At 39.6% G+C, this 24,620-nt stretch overlaps 1 protein-coding gene across 8 annotated transcripts in view; it reads right to left on the bottom strand.

Annotated features, from left to right (window-relative positions):
• Positions 1–24,620, bottom strand: part of tns1b (tensin 1b) — a 271,589-nt gene that overhangs the window by 140,026 nt on the left and 106,943 nt on the right. For all 8 annotated transcript variants that reach the window (XM_037539401.1, XM_037539398.1, XM_037539400.1 and 5 more), the window contains exon 3: positions 4,646–4,683. In XM_037539401.1, the coding sequence (XP_037395298.1) occupies positions 4,646–4,683 (38 nt within the window). The remainder of the gene's footprint in view (positions 1–4,645; positions 4,684–24,620) is intronic.

The raw sequence follows: 24,620 nt of genomic DNA, 5'->3' as shown, positions 1-24,620 counted from the left end.
TATTTTAATGATGCAGAGTGTGGTAGCCTCTTTCTGCAGACCACTAGGCCACTACACTGGTAAAATCAACAAAGATATTTTTAATATATTACAATATCATAATATAACAAAATAATAATATTATCAATAATAAAAATTATAATATACAGTATCTCACAAAAGTGAGTACACCCCTCACATTTCTGCAAATATTATCTTTTTATGGGACACTATAGAAATGAAACTTGAATATAACAGTGTACAGAGTGTATAGCAGTATAAATTTATTGTCCTCTGAAAAGAATTCAACGCACAGCCATTAATGTCTAAATAGCTGGCAACACAAGTGAGTATACCTCACAGTGAACATGTCCAAATTGTGCTCGAAGTGTCAATATTTTGGATGACCACCATTATTATCTAGCACTGCCTTCACCCTCTTGGGCATGGAATTCACCAAAGCTGCACAGGTTGCTCCTGGAATCCTCTTCCACTCCTCCATGATGACGTCACGGAACTGGTGGATGTTAGACACCTTGCACTCCTCCACCTTCTGCTTTAGAATGCCCCACAGGTGCTCAATTGGGTTTAGATCTGAAGGCATACTTGGCCAGTCCATCATCTTTACCCTCAGCAAGGCAGCTGTCATCTTGGAGGTGTGTTTGGGGTCATTATAGAGTTTCCAAAGGTAGGGGATCATGCTCTGCTTCATGTCACAGTACATGTTAGAATTCATGTTTCCAGTAAGCCATGTTCTTGGACTGCTTGTCTCCAACAAATTGTTTGCGGGCTTTCTTGTGCGTCAGCTTCAGAAAAGACTTCCTTCTGGGATGACGGCCTTGCAGACCGAGTTGATGCATTGTGCAGCATATGGTCTATGCACTGACCGGCTGAACTCCCACTTCTTCAACCTCTGCAGCAATGCTGACAGCACTTATCCCTCTATTTTTTGAAGCCAACCTCTGGATATGACACTGAACATGTGAACTCAACTTCTTTGGTCGACTCTGGTGAGGCCTATTCTGAGTCGAACCTGTCCTGGAACACTGCTGTATGACCTTGGCCACCATGCTATAGCTCAGTTTCAGGGTGTTAGCAATCTTCTTATAGCCTAGGCCATCTTTGTGGAGACTAACAATTCTATTGCTCACATCCTCAGAGAGTTCTTTGTCATGACGTGCCATGTTGAATATCTAGTGTCCAGTATGAGCAAACTGTATACAAAACACCAAATTTAACAACTCTGCTCCTGAAAATTTGTAACTCTAACAAGTCACATGACACCAGGGAGGGACAACGACACAGTCGGGGACAATTTGGACATGTTCACTGTAAGGTGTACTCACTTGTGTTGCCAGCTATTTAGACATTAAAGGCTGTGTGTTGAATTATTTTCAGAGGACAGTAAATCTATTCTGCTATACAAGCTGTACACTGACTACTTTAATTTACATCCAAGTTTCATTTCTATAGTGTCTCATAAAAATATATAATTAAATATTTGCAGAAATGTGAGGGGTGTACTCAATTTTGTGAGATACTGTAATTTCCCAACAACTCTAGTTGCTGCTAGTGAGCAACGAGGGGTGAAAGAGAAGGGGTGGGAACACCTTGCCGTGAAAACAGTTCTCCACACCTCTTCACAAAGATGGCCAAGCTGAGGTAAAATGGACAAGATAATAGCAGCTTTCTTGTTATATAAAAACTATATAAAAACTAAAATAATATAAAAAATAATTTTAGCACAACAGAAACACTTTTTGACTGGTTGCTCCCCTACAATGACAAAAATCTAGTTTGCTTCCAGTTTTTTAAAAATCATTTCCATTTCCATTGAAATGTATTCAGTAAAAATACATTGCAAATTATGACTTCTGTGAAAAAAGAGTTAAAAAGGCTATGTGCCCCAAGCTTAATAGGCTACCATTGCCCCATGTCATGCCTATTGCTATAATAAAGAAATAAACTAGCCTTTTAGCCAAAGACATTTTCTCAACATCAGTTTCTCTGGTAAGATATTTCAACCGACATTTTCATATCTATCATTTACTGGTTTACTTCATGGCAAGTCAGTAAATGTGATTGGATACACTGAGGTGCTATGGGGTTTATAGAGCATTAGAGAGAATTTAGGGTAATGCCAAATTTACTTAATGACTTCTGCTCTAAACTATCCTCCTTAATACTTTATATATGAAGGATTTTGTTTCTAAGTGGATTATAAATTACTTTGAAGATTATTTTTTCATGATAGATGTTGGGAGTGGGCTTTACACATAAAAGAAATATTGATGTTATATTATGATCTATATTCAATTCAATTCAACTTTATTGTCATTATACAATACAGGGTAGTACAGTATAATGAAACACTCCAGTGTAGTAATAAAATATAAATTGCAAACAGAGCAAAGACAAAAGACAAGACAAAATGTGCATAGTCAGTAAGTACAAGTATCGAACATAGACAAAATGTGCACAGGCAAAGGCTATAACATGTATATTGGACGTATAGACAGTATGTGCATAGTCAGATATTCAAGTGTATCAGATATATAGATAGAAATGTGCTGGTGAATTGCAGTGCAGTACAGTAAATGCAGAAGTACTAGTGGTGCAAAAAGAGATGCAAACAGTGGTCTGTATATAAAGTGTACAGTGCAGGTAGAGAGTAGCAGCATAATGTTCAGGTAACATCTTAAATAAACAGTTATACTTGACATAAGGAGTCAGAGGTGAAGTGCACATCATACAGTCCTCTGAGGTAGTGGAGCTCAGTGTGTAGTGTGCTGGGTGATCAGGCTGATCAGTAACAGACAGTAGTGTTGTTGTTAAGCTCAGGTTGATGCTGCCGGTGTGACCAGTTTGACAGCTCGGGGATAGAAACTGTTCTTGAACCAGGTGGTTCCAGCTCGGAACCAAGTGGTGGCTGGGATGTGTGGGGTCCGAGGATATGTTGATGGCTTTCCTCTCACATCGCTTGTCAGATATGTCCTCTATGGGTGGGAGGACATCTGCGGTGATGTGTTGAGCAGTTTTGACCATCCTCTGCAGGGCCTTGCATTCAGCAGCAGTGGTGCTGCCATACCAGATGGTGATGCAGCTGGTCAAAATGCTCTCCACCGTGGCTCTGAAGAAGTTGCAGAGGAGCTGTTGTGGCAGGTTGACTTTTTTTAACCTTCTGAGGAAGTGAAGGTGTTTTGGTTTGTCCTGACGATGTGGGATGTGACCAGGTGAGATCCTCGGATATGTAGACACCAAGAAATTTGAAGCTGTTCACCCTTTCCACCATCACCCCCTCGATGCTCAGTGGTGCATGCTCTCTACTTCCCTTCCTGAAGTCAACAATCAGTTCTTTGGTTTTGCTGACGTTGAGAGAGAGGTTGTTGGCAGCACACCACTCTGTGAGGAGCTTGACTTCCTCTCTGTGCGGTCCTTCATCATTGTTGGTGATATTGCCTATGATTGTGGTGTCATCCGCAAATGTAATAAAAGTATTGGAGCTGTGTTTTGGAGTGCAGTCGTAGGTGTACAATATCACCTTTATTATAGGAAATAAAAATGTGTTTTAAATTATAAATCAACTTGAATTATTTTCAAATATGTGTTCTGTCCAAAATTGTAAGAGAGCATTTTGTAATTAAACTGTTCATGGAGTTTCATGAGTAAGATATTTATTATTCTGTAGTGGTATTATGACAACGAAAAACTGAACTGAATTGGCTTGTTGAGGGTGTGTCCAAGAGGAATGGCTAAACCACTCCGTGTTTTGATTCTGAAGGCATATATTGGAGTGGCCCGTGGGAAAGTTTTGCTGTTTTCTGGAGAAGCATGTGTATGCCAGTGGGCTAGCAAGCTCAGCATGCAACTGATGGGCGCACCCCTTCGCACCTCTGGAATTTCCTGTGGGTGCAGAGAGTGGCAGAGCAGTAGGTAGGGCAGACTGCCCAACACACACACACCATCCGCTGTAATGTGTGCCAGATGGGGCTTAGTGATGGAGGGGTGGAGAGCTGGGCTGACTCCATCTCTTGCTTAATTCATTCCTCAAATATTCCCTCCTTCGTTCCACACCACCCTGCCCTCCCCAATAAACCGCGCCAGTCTTCTCCCCCCACACTCTCACAAACCTTCTCTCTCTCTTTCTCCCAGTATCACACTCTCATTACTCCCCATTTTGTTCCATGACTCTTGACTTCAGACCAGCTCCATCATCCCAATAGGATACACAGCAGGGGCTTATTTTTAGTGAAGCTAATCTTGAACAAGGAAAGCACAAGCCAAGCCAAACATTTGCCGGGACAGCGTGCGGTTGTTTTGTGATTCTTACACTGACTGGAGAATGGCAGCACCCCTACTCATGCCAAAGGGTTTGTCCTTGTTATCAAAGCAGAAATTTCCTCCACGATAAGAGTTGTTTGGTTTTGGAAGAAAAACGACTCTGGGTTTTAAGAAGTAATGCAACCTGTACAACCCTCATCATTTAAGAGTTGTTTTCAAGGCTAACATTTCAAAGAAACAAGCTCAAATAAATTTCTGTTTATCCTTTTCAGCCTCATTGTAACTTGATGTAGAATTATAAAGATCATGATTGGGTTGAGGTGCTTTAGTGGCATATCAAAATAAAGTATAGTGCTAATGTAAAGAATCAGAATGTTTCTCTTACCTTGACCTCACATTTCTTGTGGCATGTTAACCGGCAAACTGTGAGAGAGAAAGAGAGAGAAGCTTCCAGTTACATGTCATTTTCATAGCAATTGAATTTTACTTTTCACAAACAATGAATTCAAGCACTGTTATGTACAATGGAAGAAGACGTTCAATAAATCAGAGGCATGCTTTAACATGGGGGGCTCCTTCCAAGCGCCACAGCATGTTTACTCTTGGGTCACAGTCAGATATGATTTGCTATTAGTGGCGTGATGTTGCCCAGCACTCGGTAGACCAAAGGCCATGATTCTGCTTTCTGGCTACCCTTAATCAAACACTGCGGTCACGCTCACGGCCTGCTCATTCCACAAAGATCTACCCAGAGTCCATTTACAAACCAAGGGTCCATACAATATGTTTCAGCTGTCTTTACACAAGAATGCTGACCTAGGATCTGCGTCTTCAGTAAATGTGAACACATTCATTGAGATACAAAGGTGAAAACTTTGTGAATCATTGTTAAAACTGTGTTGGTTTTAAGAAGATATTTCTTCTTAAAAACGGTTGGTCAATGAGGGCCAATGTTCTAGATCATTTGTTCAAGAGCTACAAGGATGATGAAATGAGTTGTGGATATATTTACAAATGTGGCCATATAAATGACTGATCAGCAGCAATCCTTATTTTTATCATTTCTTATTTGACATGTATGCCATTTAGTTTAAAATTTATTTGAAATTTGGAATCCAAAAACTGGAATTTAGGCATAAAGTATGCTCCATAAATTGCAGGGACTGTTTACATTTAGCATTCATTGTTACGTAAAATTAAGTCATGACACTAATAAAGCATTCAGCTTCGTGCTAAAAACATAAGCATATGGCTAAAGCAGCTGGGACTTAAAAGTAGTTTTAGAAACACCGAATAAATGCCAACAAAATATATGTTAGTCAACTTTCCACTTCATCCAACCCAAACTCTCTAACCTTGATATCAACCCAACACTTAACTCTAACCTTGCTTATAATCCTAATCATTACCCTCACATTATTGACAATTTAGTAAAACATTTGAAAATTCACACACAAGCTGCAGGTTACCATCAGAATTAAATATGACCATTTTATCCACCTCTTGCAGAAACCTCACATCTTCTACAGCTCTTGCAGGTGAATGAAGCTTCTGTGAACCAGAATAGAAGCTGATACACCCTGAGACACTGATATTTCAGTGTAGGACGAAGCAGTCAGGCAGTGAGCTTCAGCATGTCTCTCGTCTCTTTACCCTTTTCCCCCTCCCGTCACTATCCAGCCCAGCACATGGCCTTGCACACACACAGGGCTCATACTGTTTCTTGTTTCCTATAGCTGAGCTTTCTCTCCCTTGGCAGTGGAGAGCCTTTATCAACAGAGGCCCTTTACAGGAGGCTGAATATTCGTGCCAAGGTGGTGAAATACCTCAGGAGTCCCTCCCATTTGTTTCCCACAACCAACTGGTAGAAGAGCTGGGCTAGAAACAATAGGAGTGAGAGATAAGGTGTACTGGTTAGACATTCACCGATCTTGCCTTTAGAGATGTAAAATATGTATATTGTAAAATGTTACCCTATGTATTGCTCCTACATAAGAAATACATTGATAATCTTTGATGGTGTTATAGCCAAGCTGGTGTAGACAGGTGCACACTACTGGAAGACACCAATTGCACCAAGTTCTTTAATGATCTGTGTTAATATGGGCATGGTTATGGATATGGTCCCCATTTGCAGCTATAATACCAAACTCACCTTCTTTATGGACCTTGCTTTGTGCACTGGGGCTTAGTCATGCTGAAACAGAAAAGGCCCTTCCCCAAACTGTCCCACAAAGTAGGAAGTATACAATCATCAAAAAAAATGTTTTGGTCTGCTGAAGTATTAAGATTTCCCTTCACTGGAACTAAGGGGTCTAGGCCAACCCCTGAAAAACAAACTTTACAAATGTAGTCAGACAGGTAACGTTCTCCTGGCATTCTACAAACCCAGACTCATCCATCAGACTGCCAGATAAGCATGATTTTGTCACTCCACAGGATACTTTATACCACTCCATCCGACGCTTGGCCTTGTAACTCTGCAGTTATTGAGCAGTGTTGGCAACTTTTATGTTATATGTGCATTGGTACTAAACAAACCCGCTCTGTAACTTCATGTGGTCTGCCACGTCGTGTCAGAGTTGCTGTTGTTCCTAAAAGCTTATATTCTTCAATTATACCACTCACATTTGTATATGGAATATCTAAGAGTGAAGAAATTCCACCATCTATCTTCTTATGGTGGTGGCATCCTATTACAGTACCACACTCAAGTCCAGGGAGTTCTTTAAACCTCAAGTTTTATTTTATTTTTATTATTATTTTTTTCACTGTTATTTTTAAATTTACTTTTAATTTAAAATGAGTAAATATAGATATTATTTTCTTTGTCATGTCAATCCCTGTTTTTGTAAATGCTTGGCTACATTGAAAATAAGGGTTGCCCTCAATGTAATTCTGAGTCAAAATAAAGGTTGATTGATTGATTGATCTTTAGAATGACTCATTCTTTCACAAATGTTTCTAAAGGCAGACGGAATAGCTAAGTGCTTGATTTTATACAACTGTGGCAATTAGGCTGATGAAATACCTGAATTCAATAAATAAGATATGTGTCCTAATACTTTTGTCTATATAGTGAATAATAAAGTTGAGTAACATTAGTTGGTGGTCGTCATATTCTCTATAACAGTGCCTCTGGGTCCTCAAGCTCACAGATTGCCCCCTGAAATTCTATGTCACGGCCTTGAAGAAATACTTGCATCGGTTGATGGTAAATGCCATTTGTTTTTTGATTCACTTTATTTGTTTGTGAGTCAAGCTAGAACATTCTGTCTTATAACATTCAATAGCCTTCACACTAATACACCATTCAAACAGACAAGGCAAGGAGGAGGAATGCAATGAACAATAGCGTAATCAAACTGCTTGACACAAATGAATCACACTGGATCATGACTTAAGCAGAAACCGTTTAAGACTATAACTCATTCTCTTTGTGACAGAAAGTAGGCCTGAGAGCAAATCTTTCCCCCACTTACTTTCACACACCGCTACAAATAGGGGTCACTGGGGGAAAACACCTGGTCCAGTGGGTCATAAATTGTCAACCCTCAGCTGATTCCTTTTAAAAGATCTTCTTCTTCTTCTTTCGGTTGCTCCCTTTAGGGGTCGCAACAGCGGATCATCTGCCTCCATCTTGCCCTATCCACTGCCTCCTCTACTTTTACACCAACCATCTCCATGTCCACCTTCACTACATCCATAAACCTTCTCTGAGGTCTACCTCTTCTCCTTCTACCCAGCAGCTCCATCTCCAACATTCTTTGACCAATATATTCACTATTCCTCCTCAACACATGTCCAAACCATCTCAACCTGGCCTCTCTGGCTTTATCTCCAAACTGCTCCACCTTCACTGTCCCTCTGATCTGCTCATTTCTAATCTTGTTCAGCCGTGTCACTCCCAACGAAAATCTCAGCATCTTCATCTCTGCCACCTCCAGCTCAGCCTCCTGTCTTTTAGACAGAGCCACAGTCTTACAAACCATACATCATAGCAGGACGCACTACTGTCTTGTAAACCTTCCCTTTCACTCTTGCTGCTATCCTTCTGTCACACATCAGCCCTGACACCTGTCTCCACCCACTCCATCCTGCCTGCACCCTCTTCTTCACCTCTTTTCTACACTGTCCATTGCTCTGGATGGTTGACCCAAGATATTTGAAGTCATCCACCTTTACGACATCTACTCCTTGCATCTTCACCTTTCCACCTGCCTTCCTCTCATTCACACACATGTATTCCGTCTTGTCTCTACTGACCTTCATTCCTCTCCTCTCCAGTACAAACCTCCACCTCTCCAGATTCTCTTCCACCTTCTCTCTACTCTCACCACAGATTACAATGTCATCTGCAAACATCATGGTCCATGGAGCCTCCTGCCTGACCTCATCTGTCAACCTTTCCATCACCATTGCAAACAAGAAGGGGCTCAAAGCTGATCCCTGATATAACCCTACCTTCACCTTGAAACCATTTGTCACTCCAACTGCACACCTCACCACTATCTCACTATCCTCATCCTGATTCCTTTTAAAAGATCAAGAAGCAAAAAAAGCTTTGGTGGACCCCAGAGGTGGCTGTCGGGAATAGAGTTTAAAAAGTGTATGCTTATACTGGAGCACCACATATCTTATGTAATATCTCTCCTTCCTGTCCTGGATCACATATTTTCATGTGTGTGTAATATTTATTGTGATTATTTTTTAAGTCTTTGGTCTGAGGAGGAAAAGAAGAAGAAAAAAAGAAAGGGAGTATATCCTCTTAGGGTGAGATTCCCGTGCTTTCAGGAGCAGATCAGAGGAGAAATGAGGTTTTGGCACGGGCCATACATACCTCTTGGCTTTTTGTAGGATATTTTCATTAGCATATGAGTCTCTTGTTGATGTGCGACTACAGCAGCCTGAGACAGGCTGGAGAGACGTTTGATGAGTGTGTGTGTGTGTGTGTGTGTGTGTGTGAGTGTGTGTGTGTGTGTGTGTGTATGTAGGCTGAGGGTATGTGTAAACCTTTTTAGAAGATAAACCAGCTTTGTGACTGACAGCCACAGCACGTTCAAACTTCCAACCTGTAGAACAAGTATAGAAGCAATCAGTGGAACTCAGTCTGAACTCAATTCTGAATAAGCTCTATGCTCATCAAGCCTCTGGTATGCCATTATGTCTGGAATCTCTGGAATAACGTGCTATTGCAGTAATATGAAGTCACAAAAACGACCAAAAAAGTAACTAATATAGTATAAATTGTGGAAATAGTTTTGCTTCTCTGGGTAAATAAACGCAATCAATACTAGAGGTGGGCCAAATTGACCAATGGTCTTTTTATAATCTTTTTATATCTATATATTTAATACATTATTTCTTCTTTAAAAAAAAAAAGTTCACACTGTGCTTAGGAGACAAACTAGCACATTTCTAATATTTTTTGTTAGCCAAACTTGCAATATTAACACATTGCTTGCATTTTACTGCTCTGGCATTTTAAATTTGTAAACAAAACATTATATTGATATTTAAATAATGATCAAAGTGCACAATTTGATCTAAAATTAAAGAGTAAATTAGTGAAATGTAAAATATACATGCAGTTTTGCAAAATAAAAATCACCAGGAGGAAAATTTCTATTTATATTTTACCATTAAGATGAAAACAATAAGAATAAAAGCTACTCAAAATATATATAAGAGGACTAAGTATGGCAACACAAGGATCACTGACCAATGATGCCTCTTTCATCCATCACATTCCTCGCAAGACTTTATAGACAAATGAAAGAAGGGCCGTTAGGTCATCTTTGTGTGGGAAGCAAATCCACAGGTTTCTTGGCTCTTCATGGCTTTGATAGCTCACTTGCTCTGCTAGCAGTCAGTAAGTTATGATGTAATGCATGTAATAGTGAGACTTAAAACACCCCTGGAGCTCTCTAGTCACAACCACCTGAGCTCTTACAGCAACAGCACAATATGGTGCATCAGGGATTTCACCCCTCACTTGATAATATGCAACTCATTTTCTGTTGTTATGCACAACACTTCCTTAACTTGAAGAAAACACTTCCCTTAACTTGAACTTGAGGCCTTGAACAGTGCTCTGTACAGCACGTCTATTCTTATGATCCCATTTCCCATACACAACAGCATACACGTCCATCTACACACACTCACGCATGCATGCTCAACACGTTTTCCTGCACACGAGCTCTGAGCAATGAGGGGAAAGAGCAGGACTTCCATATTGGGTGTGAAAGAGCATCGCAGGGCCTGCACACGGCTTTGCCTTGTTAGGAAGTTCAGGTCATTGGTGTATAAACACAGCAGGGCTGGAACAGGGACGCAAGGGAGGGAAAAAAGGATGGATAGAGTGAGAAAGAAGTTAAGAATGGGTTGGGGTAGAGGGGGTATGGAGAACAGTGGACTGCTTCGTATCTGATTCAGGCCTTGAAGAATGTTCCTAAAGGGGAAGAGGGGTGGGCAGGCATTTCCCAAGCTGCACGTTTGGAACGGCCAGCATGGTCCCAAAGGGCTGGGCCGGGACAGGCTACACAGAGAGCATGATCTGAGACCTGGCCTGGGATTTCCTCCCAAATCAGCTTCATAACGCATTGCACTGCCCCTCTTTCACATAGACTTAAGGACCACTGGTCTGACCCGTTACACTGCCCATCAGCTGTTATGTGTTATTTCTATGGGAATCCTAAAGAATGAACTAAACAACCTGGATTCAATGGTTGATTGACAACTGGTGTTTTTTTATTTTTTTCTGATCCTCTCCATAGTTTCGTAGGTGGCTGCTACCCTTACCTTGTGTTACCTTGGTTGCAATATTAAAAAAAACCTGTAGCAACAGAAATTAGTCCATGATAGTAGATTGCCCTTGTCATTTTAATTCAATGCACCTTGATTTTTTTTTTACTAGTCATTTTTCATTTGTACTGCATGGCATGCAACATAAAATTTGATGTTTGTCAAAGCTGTTGGATACTGTAATGATGATATGATTATGATTAAAATAGTTTGTCTCTCACCTTGTAGCAAGTTCAAATTGATTTTTTAAAAAATACAAAAATTCCGAAAGCACTTTTGACTATTGTGCCTCAACAATTTTATTACACAGGTCTATAAAAACAAATATTCATTATTATTAATTAAATCATTTATTTATTTGTTTGTTGTATTTAAGAGTATAAGAGGTTTTACTAGTCAGTCTGTTATACAAAGTCAAACATTTTACTGATATTTAAATAATTATCAAAGGGCATAATGTAATCTAAAATTAAAGAGTAAATTAGTGAAATGTAAAATATACATGCAGTGCTTGCAAAATAAAAATGAGCCAGGAGGAAAATTTCTATTCATATTTTACAGATGAAAGATGAAAACAATAAGAATATCATCAGAAAACAGGCAAGAGTCAAGTTCAGTAAAGACAAAAAGCAAAAATAGGTGAACATAACAAGATCAGGCAAATCCAATAGGGAAGAGGCAAAAGACAAAGTCCAAAAAATACAGAGTAACAAAGTCAGAACCAGAAAGCAACACAAACACTAACGAACGAATGCTCAGTAGCTTGAAAGTCTAAAGCTAAAAGCCCAGGCTGTCCTAACTAAGTCATATGACACATACAGCAAGTGAACAGAATCAGTATAGGAAGAATGGGATGATGTCACGGTCATGTGTTCATTCAGAGGATTCTGGGAGATGGAATAATCCAAAGAGTTTGAGCTAGAGGGATGCATGACAAAAATATTCTTCATGGTGATGCAGGTTTGTTGTAACCGTATTTATTATTGCTTCACACAAACACACCTGACTGAAAACAGTCGTCCCATTTGAGACACTTTTACAGGCTAGTAGTTAAAGAGCAATGTTCAATGTTCAGGTGTGTTTTGTAACTGGCTGAATAGCAGAGTGGTTAAGTCATTTATTCTGCATGTGGAACTTCAGGATTCAAGCAGGCACAAGGAAGCACATATTAGGCTTCTAACGCAATGTTCCTGCCAATGTAATTACATCATTCTGGCTGTGGGCCTGTAAGGTAATTTGATCTGTTCTGTTATTGCATCCTTTTATGATGCATATAGTGTGGGAACCTGCGATGACGCTGAACATTTTTCAATTCATTAAGAAAAAAAAATACTTGCAAGAAACTTATTCTTGCATAAAAGTAGAACTTTTGTCAGAGATTCCTTCAATTTTACAGTTTTTGCAAAGAAAATTGGCAAATCTAAACAGCTTCCTGTTAAGCATATTAAATTACTATACAAAATACGAGCAATCAGAGAAAATCTGCTCATTTATTAAAAGCTCTCTGAAAAGCTAGGTGTCTGGGCACTGAACCTGCACACACACAGCAAATATATACTCACTTTCCCACACATGTACAACATCGCTTGAGTACCATAGCGCCAAGCTAGGGTTTAGAGCCTTGGCAGGCTCAACACTGTAGTGTGATTCACCAGCACCAGAGCTCCAAGCCACAAGCACGCCACAGCAAACAGCGTAGCCAGGCATCTGTGTACTAGAGTAAATGTTTACTACGTGTTGTTAGAGCTGAACATTTTACTGCATCAGACTTTCTAAACAGTTCTGGCATCAGTGTACAGAGCACTGTGGGACTGTAATGGAAATACTGGTTAGTGATATATGTCCTTCACAATGGCCACCAGCTTCACATATAATGGTCACTATAGGAACTTGCCCTGACCCCACATCACAGAGGCAACTATCATAACCATTAACGAGGGACTCACCATGCCGGACAACTAAGTCAGACTCTTGTGAGTCCAAGTAGGCTTAGAGTAGAGGCACTGATGCCTGGCCCCACCAAAATACGTTCCTTGGTTCACTCAGTGAGTATATTTAGTAGGGTTGTAACAATGCATTTATTTAACAAAGAAATTATGATATCGCAATGCAAATAATGTGGCATTGCATTGAGGAGAACAGATATTGTCATGAATACGCCATCTAGTGCAATTACATTGTTTGAACACCAGTTAGCAAACAATCAGTACCAATGAATAACACACTCGTCCTGCCTTCCAGCTGTGCAAAATACAATTAGTCATCATTTTGCTTCATCATAGTTTTGTCAAAAGTATGATGAGAATGTTAAATTGTGAACACAGTATCATGAAATGAGTCAATTGGTAAGCTGTCTGTATCATTAAACCCTTTATAATTAGTGTTCAGTACTCACTTCTACACACTGTTCAATATATTTTAGAATTTCCAACCCAGCCCAGCCTTATAGCAGCTTTATCTCAATGCTTCTGTTTCTCATTTTCACCGTTAACCCAGGTGTAAAGTGAAGAGAGCCAAACCTCTGTCATCTGCATCCAGGGTCAACTTTTCTCCTATAAGAAGGAGTCGAGATGTAATATCCTGTGTGGACTGTCTTCCAAAATGCCTTTTGTCTGAAGCTCATCTGTTATGGATTTACCAGCGTGCGGCTCCATTCAGTGCGTCTCCTTCTAATTCCGCAGTAATAATGCACGTATTTTGAGGCTTCCACTAAACCGCACTGAAGAAGGCCTACAGGGTGCTGCATAAATCATAGCTGCATCTGCTGCAACAGCTGTGTGCACATCATAGCATATCAAAACATTTATGTGGAATGAGAAACAATGATTTATGGGAAGAAGAGCATGCAGTGGGCACTTTTCTCAGAGTGCCAAGTATATCTGGTGATGTCTGACAGAACATCTTCAGGATTTGGTTTCACGGTTCACTGAGGATGACTGTGTCAAAGTAATTTATTTTCACAACATGATAATGAATCTAAAAACGCAATCATTTTTTGAATATTGCAATGATCATATTATTGTGATTAAAAGTGTGGCTGTATAGAAAGTAAGCATTAGGCATTCAATATGTTCAATATGTAACTAACTTTCCTCTACTGCCCCCTAGTGGTAAAAAATAAAGACATCTTACCAGTGATGCAGTCTCAGTATCAAATTTTATAAAATATAGTTTGTTATAGATTATACTGCTGCAAATGTTTGGGCTAGATAGTTATCTCAAAATGATACATTTAAAATGACATGCTTCATTTTAAGGAATTACACTATGGTTCAGACATTTAGCAGAAATCTGTGGGCTCTGTAATTGGATTTCAGCCTGACCAGTATACATGTGGCCATAGCAGTCTTTTCATGGAGAATTCAAACTTGTTCCTCTGTAAAAGACAGAAGTGGAACAAAACAAATAACTACATCATTTAGTCAGAACATCTCTCATCCTATTTTGCTTACAATGAACAGGAATTTATTCAGATTAATTTATCTTTTCATCTTATTGGTCATTTCAGACCTTATCACAGAATGAGATTTAAAGCAGAAAAAGTGAGTCACTAAGCTATTTCCATCCCACAAAATCAGTAGCTTGAATGCACAATCTAAATAGTTCAAGACGGGTAACCCATAAAAAAACTGCAAAAAAAACAGGTGACACCTAGAAGACAAGAATGAAAAAGCTGCTTAAAGACGATGGGGATACATATGAGCAGGAGGTCAGTGAGAAACTTTCTTAGCCAGGAATAGTTTGTAGCATATTGACCATCTTGATTATGTAATATTTAAGATGACATCTTTTACCAAATTGCATTTTACCTCTATTTAGCCACTTTGGTTATCTCAGTTATTTTGCACAAGGGGTGGGCTGGTCTGCATCGTGTAACTCCCAGGTAAACTCCCTGAAAACAAGCCACATTCCTGCTCTTGTAAGACAATCAAGGTGGTCTCCGATTGGATCACATTCTGATTTCACACATAAAAAGCCAGGCGTAAAGACACCCAGGGTGTATTGTGATCAGATTAGAAGCGTATCACCAAAACCATATTCAACACAATGGTATACTAATTAGCATGTGTTTTCTTTAAAATGATGCAGTTCTTCTACCATGTGTCCAAAAAGTCCTCTGGGCAGTAGTGGCTCTGACCACTGTCGAAATCACAGCAGCTGCAAGACAAAGTCGCCTCCTCTGCGGAAGCAGATGATTTGTTGCTGTTTTATATGCGTTCTTTGAATATTTCACAGCGTATAATACACTGTTAGTAAAAGATGAGAAGCAATGTTTACAGTAGGCTACTGGGAGTAAAACATAAGTGTTGACACACTTTTTATGCAGACAAACAAATTTGTCTCACTTTATCATTTTACTGAAAAGGGTAAATGAAATCAATCCCCAGTATACCCAGAAAATGTAAATGCATGGTGTAAACAAGCTCACTCTGATCAACCCAATGTCTAATCTATACCTAAAGCCTGATTAAGACAGTCAAGAGAATTGGGTGTTTTTTGGCTGAGGTGTCTGAAGGTACATCTGTGGATGTGGAATTATTTGTTGTAATTGGAAAATGGTGGAGGACCTATGTCAATTTCACAAATAAGCACTTCTGTCCAATCCAGTATACTCTCATCTCAACTGGCCACACAGTAGAGATTCAGTCACTTTTAATAGAAACAGAAAGTGGTGCCATAATTAAAGTTTTTAAATTGCTATTTGGCTTTAGCACAGTATTTCACATCCCAGTAATCAAAGTACCCAATTTTAACAAATAATTTAGGCAGTCTGTGGAGAAAGAACTTACCTGGAGTTCTCAACAAACAAAGAAAGGTTATTGAATATAAAGTGACACTCTTCCTAGGAGATCTGGGAAAATTCAAAGATGCGGTCATAATATATTGAGTTACAGCCCTGCAATAGGTTCCTCTAAATAGAGAGAAAAGAAATTATTACACTAGTATGTCAATGACAAGTCAAGAAATCTAACTGTGAGTGCAAGTAAAGCAACTGTGCACATTTCCACAAGGTGGCAGCATTACTTTTACTTAACTGCTTTTACTTAACTTATTTAACTGAGTTCTGAGGTCTTTTCAAACGCTCGTGTGCACTGGACATGTCATTGGACATATTACAGAGCATCAATCAGAGCATCAACATTGGATATATGCTTCCTCCAAATCATGGAGAAGGAATTAAAATATATTTTAAATAATAAAAGCAACCATAAAAATGATCAGAACTCTTTTGCCGGTATTTTCTGTTGGAATAATCGGAGAGAGTGTGGTGAGATAGGCAGTGGCACAGTTACTTGATTAGCGTAATGTTATGAACGGTAGAACAGAGGCGATCCATCATCAGTAGAAGCCAATTTCAATTTGAAGCAACATCAATCTCCTCTACTCATTTCACTAATACAATTCAAGGAGACCAACAGCAGCTCTGGGGCGCTCTAATCAGGTATGAAGGGAGAGTTTATGATAGGTAATGTGCGTGTGTATTGTGAGGGTGAGTGTATGGAAACTGACAAATTCCTTTTGTAACATATGAGTAAAGACATATTTATATGGAGCGGGAGTGTCAAAACATATCCACAAAGGGCCAATGTGGCTCCAGGTTTTCAATCCAACAAAGCAGGAGCACATGATCAGTTATTTGATAATTGAATGATTATTTAAACTAGTGAAGCCCGGTGTGCTCTTGCTTGTTTGAAATGAAAGCCTGCAGCCTCACCTGCCCTTTGCAGATAAAACTGGACACCTTGAGAGTGTCTATGACTGTCCATGTATGTACACACTTGCAATCATGCATCACACAATTAACCTTCTTCAGGCCGGCTCATATCTCATTGCATAACATTGAAGGTGACCAAGAGGGTTGTTTGTATTTTTTACTGAATAACGAAAGCCAGAATGCCAATCAAACCACAGAGCTTTTTTTTTTCACAAGCAAGTTTCATCTCAGTAAGGTAATGTATGTTATGATCATACAGGCATCATGTGCTCCACATGCCAAATCAATCAGTGGGATTAGAAAGCAAGAGTACTGCCCTTCTCTGGATTGAAAATAAATGGATGAGCTCATGTTCCAGGACACAGCAGGTTTTGTCCCACAGCCAAACACACACCAACCACTTCTTTCATGTCCAAACACACACTAGCCCCTCTCCCACTGACCTCACAGACCGGGCTACGCAGGCCAAACTGCGTCATTCAGCTATTGTGATTGAACACAGCAACACATCCTGGCAACGGCTGGAAAGGTGATGGAAAGAACAGCAGCACATGTGACTGAAGAATGTTTGTAAACAAAGTGTGGTGCAGAAAAGAGAGAGAGCCCACAGCTGTTATACTGTATAACAGACAAAAGAGTTGAACACTTGAAATTTCTTGCTGTTACTTGTCCGATGAGTAAGAAAAATACCTGCAAAGCTTCTATGAACATAAAAAAAATCTATTTACTGATAGGTTGGACAGGAAGAAAGGGCTAAATCAGGATTTGATAGGATTTTTATGTGCTGATGAATGAATGCAGACATTACAACAAGGGGATACAACCAGGCCCAAATCATCCCCTGAGCCCTCACAGGCAATTTATGACACAACAGCTGTTTTGACTCACTGTAGAGTGAAAAAAAATGAATTAATTTCAAATTTGTCTGTGAGTTATGGTCGATCATAATCCTGACAATCTCCAGGTTTTCCTCTTTTGTAAACATCTGCTTCATTTTCTCCTCCAGTCATCCAGCAACCACTCCTATCTACACACTCAAAAAGGATGGCTCTTCAAGGGTTCTTTAGTAAAGAAAATGGTTCTGTATAGAACCATGAACACTCAAAAAACCGTCTGCATGAGTTCTTTGCATTGTGGAAGGGCTCTTCAACAAAATGGCCCATGTGCTGTAGGTGGTTCTATGTAGAATCTTTTTGAAAAGGGTTCTTCTAGTAGCACAAACTTGACATTAAAACATTCAAACGAACCAACCAAAAAGCTTTCATGTGATGAAACAAATTTTAGACAGGGCAACAACAAAAACAGATGCACAGATTGGATGGTAAAGCCAGTAATGATAGCTGATGGAACAAGTCTTCAAATGCCATCTCTGATGTGGCTTAATAACTTTTCCTCTCTCTCTCTAAAACAGACACACACGTCAGGGTGTGTATCTGTATATCTTTACAGGACTGAAGGTGGCTACTACATGTTGCTTACATACACAAAGCATGTGCTGTTGCATAGTGGTTGTGATTAGGGCTGCACCATACATTGTAATTTTTCGTTATCACAAAAATAGTTTTCGCAATAAACATCAATAAGGACTGTGATAAAGTGGGTCATATTATCTCACATGCACAGAGAAAAAGCGACAATCGATTAGCAAGAATGTCAGCATAACTTAACCACTCACCTAAACAGCCAATTACAAAACACATACACCTCAAAAACTACTCTATTCTATACATCAAGCCTGTAAAAATTCTTAAAAATTCTAATCTCTCTTTCACTGTTGTGTGTAAAATGCATAAACAACATGTATGAAGCATAATGGCTGAATATAGAATTACTTGTTTTTGTAGGTCTATAATGAAAATAAAAATGCACACATTTATTTGTCTTTGTAACACGTCTGCAAACATGAGTAGAAAAAGCCGGGTGTTTCCAGGCTAAAGTATCTCAAAGAACTCATTTCACAGGCTGCAAATTCTCCACAAGGGGGCGCTATTAGCAGTCAGATAGGTTTTGATGCTTCATAAGAACAGTGCTTTGCATCAGTGAAAGTGTGTGACCTTGTTTAGCCTTACAGTGTACAAATACATGCTTGAGTAAATAGCTATTGTTTTTTTTTTCATTATTATTATTTTGCACAATAGTGAATAGCAAGAAGAGTCTAGTTAGATTTCTGTTTACACAGTGGAAAAAAGTCTGTGCTTGCAGCACATCTAGTTAGTAGCACAGTAGTTCAATAATAATGTATTGCTTCTCATACCATCATGACATATCATCATGACATCCAATAACTTTGCCTATCACATTTTATGTCTATAAGGTGCAGCCCTAGACGTTGCAAATCAGCTTGGGATGTTAAAATTGTGCTTTGCCAAGAAGGGCAAAGCAGTTTGTGCTGGCACTGCATACACACTTACTTTAATTCTCCCTCCCTCTTAGCACCAGAGTCAACAATTCTCACTTCCTGCTGATGGACAGGTTTTCCTCTATTTATTTTTCCAAGGCACAGCATTATCTGGAATATTGCAACACAGCTAATTTTAAAATGACACCTAACACTGCCAAGTGGAGTCACCACATTGGCCAGCTTCCTGCGCTGAAGCTACTTTACCTACAAACCAGAAATCAGACAGTAATTAAGCCTCATTTAACTCACTAATGCAGACAAACAAACACAACTATGCTCACCTGAATTCAATATCCCATGCAAATTACATGAATCCAGTAAATTTAAAAAACAGTGGTTCCTAGTCTGATCCGTTTGTCTCAGACCACACATTGCAGCCAGTCCGGTCACCACCCCCCCAAGATGAAGCACAGCTGCCTGTAAAAGAAGAATTGCTCTTTGTTTGGTGGTTTTGTGAGTGCTATGACAAAGGGCTTATCTTTGAAGTGCTTTATGCATAAGAATGGATCCTATCAAGCCAGGACTGCTCTGCTGGAGATGGATTATAACCTAATAAAAATAAGCTAAACTGGAAACGCTAATTTATGAAATATCCACTTTAAGCAGCCCGTCAAAGTCCTAAAGCCCTTATCAACAGGTCAATATACTCAACTTATATTCAAATTGATTTTAAAATTATATATACATATTATTATCCATTAAGAACTGTACATGGTATTTGAGTTCCAATAGTTCTTGTACAGCTGAATTCTGCAATTAAGACTTGTAACTACCTGTAAATCTTAACATCTTCACAGCAGCTACAGCATGCAGGAGCTCACAGTGGTGCTCACAAAGCCTAACCTATTCATTAAAGAGAGTGCTATTGTTATGTAACAACTAGACATGCAAAAAACCCACAGCCCCAGAGACCCTTAACCTCATAGACCCTTCCTCACCATCTTCCACAGCACAGGAAGCAGTCGGGCCTGTGGGGGAGCTTTCATTAGACAGCGTGCTGATGAAGCTGTCCTTCACATTGCCGTGATTGATTGAGGTTAGGCCTTGGAGGATATTGAACAGTGAGAGCAGCTGCCTCCCATTTAGAGCAGAGCTTAAGCAGACAGGCCCAAGTACCAAACTTGGTCAGTATTAACCAGCTCTACATCAGAGATTCACTGAAGCTACACTGATCAGTTACAGCGCCCACATGACGGTAACAGATTTGCCGGATGTGAAGGGAAATCAATACCTTCCTCTGCGCAATCAGTAAAATGACATCCTATTAAGAGAGATAACGCTAATCAGAGAGCTTAGGGGTCAGTGTGTGGGGTTTTCCTTTTAGTAACAAAGCTGACTCAGCTCATAAGCTTCTCTAATAAGCAAGCGCTTAAATCAATAATTCAGCAAAGGAAATCAGTTCAATTCCATTAATGTCTGGTCTGAAGTTCGCTTCTTTAATTTTGTACTAATGTTTTGAGGCTAATGCAGCTAACAAATAGTGGACGCTTATCTATGGCAATCACCATTATGCAAACTGCAGGCCACAATCAGTACAAATACGCCTGAGATTGGGTTGCATTGTTAGGCAACCTCAAATCAAATTGCTTGGTTTCTGACATTATATAATATTGTGATAATTTTCCATAGAAATCAATAAAGTCAAGATCCCTGAGTTTTAGCTATATGACAGTTTTTAGCAAAGCTAAACAACTTAGAATGGCAAACAGTTTTGGTTAATTGAATATTAACCAAATTAGGGTAGGAGAAAAACTCTGTGAATATAATTTCAAATAAAAATTCAGATGATTCATGTGTTACAGCAGGAGGTGTACTAAACTTTGCTGGCAGGCACTTTTTAGGCTTTGCTAGTTTTAGCATTTTAATTTCCTTACTAAAAAAGACCAGCATAAATTCCATGCTGGTATAAGTTAGCTCGTGCTGGTTTATGCTAGTCTGGTGCTGGTTTAGGTCACCCAACATGGTCATGCTGCAGCATGCCAGCATCGAATGCAAAACAAATGCTGGTTTTGCAGGTGATCAGCCATGACGATCTATGCTGGTTTTCTAGCAGAGCTTAACTAATGTAATTAGTTCCAATTATGCATACCTGAAGAGTATGTCAGTGATTGACTGTGTAGTCTCTTACAATCTACAGCATAGGTCCCATATATTGGGGGCTGCTGAATAAAAACATTCTCTGACATTTAGAGTTGGCTACTCTGAGGGACCTGTGGCCCTTATCGAAGACAGAGACGGACAAGAGCGATGAGGTGAGAAAGATTTCTGACCCGCTGCTTGAGCTCATCATGCAGCAGAGACAGAGAGCTGGGATAAGAAGGTGCTGAACTGAGAGCGTCTCCAGACACATGCTGCACTGCAGGTTGTTTTGATGCACAGAGTGTGGGATGTTTATTTGAAGGCAACAGTGATTGAAATGCCTCATGTGTCTCTCACAACCCTGCTGGTTTTATAACTCTTGGAACGGGGAGACAGCGCTGTGTGTCCATTTCATAACAATGTCGTTTGCCTTGGCAAAGCATGAAACTTTCATAAGAGCAGATTAAATGGCTGTGACAAGAAGATACAGAGATAGCGATCACACAGAAAACAGCTCAGGCATGGACACCCATGTCACGTTTTATGATACGCAAGTACACAGCTGTTGCAGGAACCTCTGGCCTTTTGTGTGCATTTGGCCACTGAGTGGCTGCTTTCCTGAGGAAGAGAGAGCGTAATGAAGTTTTTCCATTCAGGCCTCCTGAGACAGCAGAGGTGAGGGTAGAGGTGACGTTCTGTTAGCTGAAGTTGTGTGCGCGACATACAGCTCATGCCAGGCTGGGAGAGCGGAGGCACTGCTCTTTCCTCTCTTTCAGTGCCAAGCCAAACACACACCCACGTGGTATCCACACAGCTCATATCAGGCCTTCCAGACATTTCCAGTGACTGGAACGCAGTCAGTGAGTAGAACAGAGGAGGGCACAATACAACACATTTTGTTTAATTGCTCAATAATCTTTAGAAAGTGGCAATGTTAGAAATTCCCCCAAAGATGTGGTTAATTTTAACATGTTGCAAGCCTGGCAAACAACTAATACAATTTTGTTCCCCAAACAAAATGAGCTGTTTCACCTAAATACAGAAAATTATGTGATTCAAAATATAGATATAGAACATAAACAGAGACCCCTCCCACCCCACCATGGACTGTTCTCGCTGCTGGCCTCTGGAAGGAGGTTCCGAAGTCTTCAAAGCAGAACAGCCAGGTTGAAAAACAGCTTCTTCCCACATGCCATAAGACTGCTGAACTCTAAATAACGTGCTGCTCCAATTCTTTCCTTTTTTGATTATTACATACATGGGAGCTCCAGTGCAATACACTCTGTATATATACTTATTTAAAATGTATTTATCTGTTGATATACATATATTTACATATGCACTACATTGTACTTTGCACTACACTGTATTACTTTTTTTTTTTTCTTCCTGATCTACTCTGAGCCAATGCAACGCAATTTCATTCTAATGTGCACTGTACAGTGTAAATTTGAATGACAATACAGTCTGTCTAAGTCTAAGTCTAAGATACTGAAGGAAAATAGGAAATATCAGCATAATAACATGATAAAACTGAAATATATTTTATCTTTAGCTTCGAGGAATTCAATGAATCATAAAAAGTCATAAAAAAATTAAATTGAGTTTATAAGGAAAGGAGGCAGGCTCAATGTTTACTCTAGGTGGTTCAACTGTGGCATTGTCTTAAAACCTCACAGTGTGGAGGCTGGGCTTGGCTAGCCTCATTAGTGCTTTCTGTGAGTTGTTTATATGCTGCAAAAAAGCCTTATGTTACAGGCATCAAGACAATTATTAAAGTACGTACTGGTGAATATTGTGACTTATACACTAGGTAGTGAACCAATGCATTGTGGTACCACATGCACCATGCTGCTGCGACAACGGATTGAGTGAAGAGATATTCTATTAATTATATTTAATGTAACAACATGGTTTGAACATCACTGTTTGCAAATGATCAGCACCACCCAAAACTCACTCCAGCACTCCCTCTGCCTCGCAGATCTAGTATAGTGCGATCATATTTCTACATTTAAATTTTGTCCAAAATATTATGAGAATACTAAATTGTGAAATGAACTGAATCAAAATATGGGTTAAGTGTATCATTGTATATGTACAATCACCAATTGTACACGCAACTCAGAAATCTAAAAGCTTGTGCTGAATAAAGTTACTTTAATGGTGCAAAAAGAATCTTCATTTGATACAGTGAACTTGATTCAAATGTGTATAAACCATTTAAATGTAGTACATTTTTTTCTTTCAGCTTATGTGCTTAAGTGAAAATGACATACAAATTTGAATAACATAAATGCATTACTTTATTCAGTGCATAGACGTATATTTACCCTGACCCTCTTTAACCTCACCATCATGATTTAACAGCTAGACAGCACAAGTGTGTGCGATGCATACTTAAGAAGAATATGATGGCCTTACGGTCTCTCTCTAGGAGATAATGTATCCACCCAGGGGCCTCTGAGGCCGCTGAGGCCTTCTTTTGCCTTTATGATGACAAACAGGCTTCCATTTCTCGCTAGTGTTGCATCCCAGCAGGACTCCAGCGGGACAGATTGGGGTGTAACAAAGCCAAATGTAATGCAATAATAGCCACATTTCCACTGTCAGAACTCAAATAGCCCAGAACCACAAGCTTATGACTGCCTTTCCATTTCTTTGGCTATAATTCATGGGCTGTATAATGATAATGGCATCTGCAGGGATGGCACGTCCATGTAGACTAGGTTGCCTAGAGCGGTACTTGAGCAGGGACAGCAAAACGTGTCGAATTATTTTGTCACCTATGAGAAACTTGATCGCAGTGCATAATTGTACCAAGCTCCCACTGAGAGCACACTGAATAACTAAGGAATGTGTCAATCTTTGCCAGGCAGCCCCTAACCCCGCCTTCCCCTTCCATAAATCCCGCCCCTGAACACCATTGTCAAGTAGTAGCTTAGCAACTGTAGCTATGCATGCACATCTCTGTAAACTTTATAATACGGCAGGGTTATGTATGGGGAACTTAAAGCAGGTACTTAATATCCCGAGAGTTGGAACAGGAAAGAGTTTGGAGAGGATTTGTCACAAATGAAACACAAATAAGGAGAGGTAGGTTGTGGATTAAACACTGTGGAGGACCTCATTACCAATTACACAAAAAAAACACCCATGCACTCAACGGAATGGGGTTAAGTCAGCTAACTAGCATATCTGGCTAGCGAAAACACAAAGATGATTCCCCTACTTCCCATTTTTGACTGGATATGTAGGCTTTAGCTTCAATCTTTGTATCCTGTATTACTATTCTTGCTTCAATCTATGCAACAACAAAATTGATCCATGACAACATTTTTTAACCCTATAACCATC

The sequence above is a fragment of the Pygocentrus nattereri genome, chromosome 6 (assembly GCF_015220715.1).
Source record: "Pygocentrus nattereri isolate fPygNat1 chromosome 6, fPygNat1.pri, whole genome shotgun sequence".
Taxonomy (NCBI): Eukaryota; Metazoa; Chordata; class Actinopteri; order Characiformes; family Serrasalmidae; genus Pygocentrus; species Pygocentrus nattereri.
The sequence above is the reverse complement of the archived record's forward strand: the minus strand, read 5'-3'. Positions and strand labels throughout refer to the sequence as shown.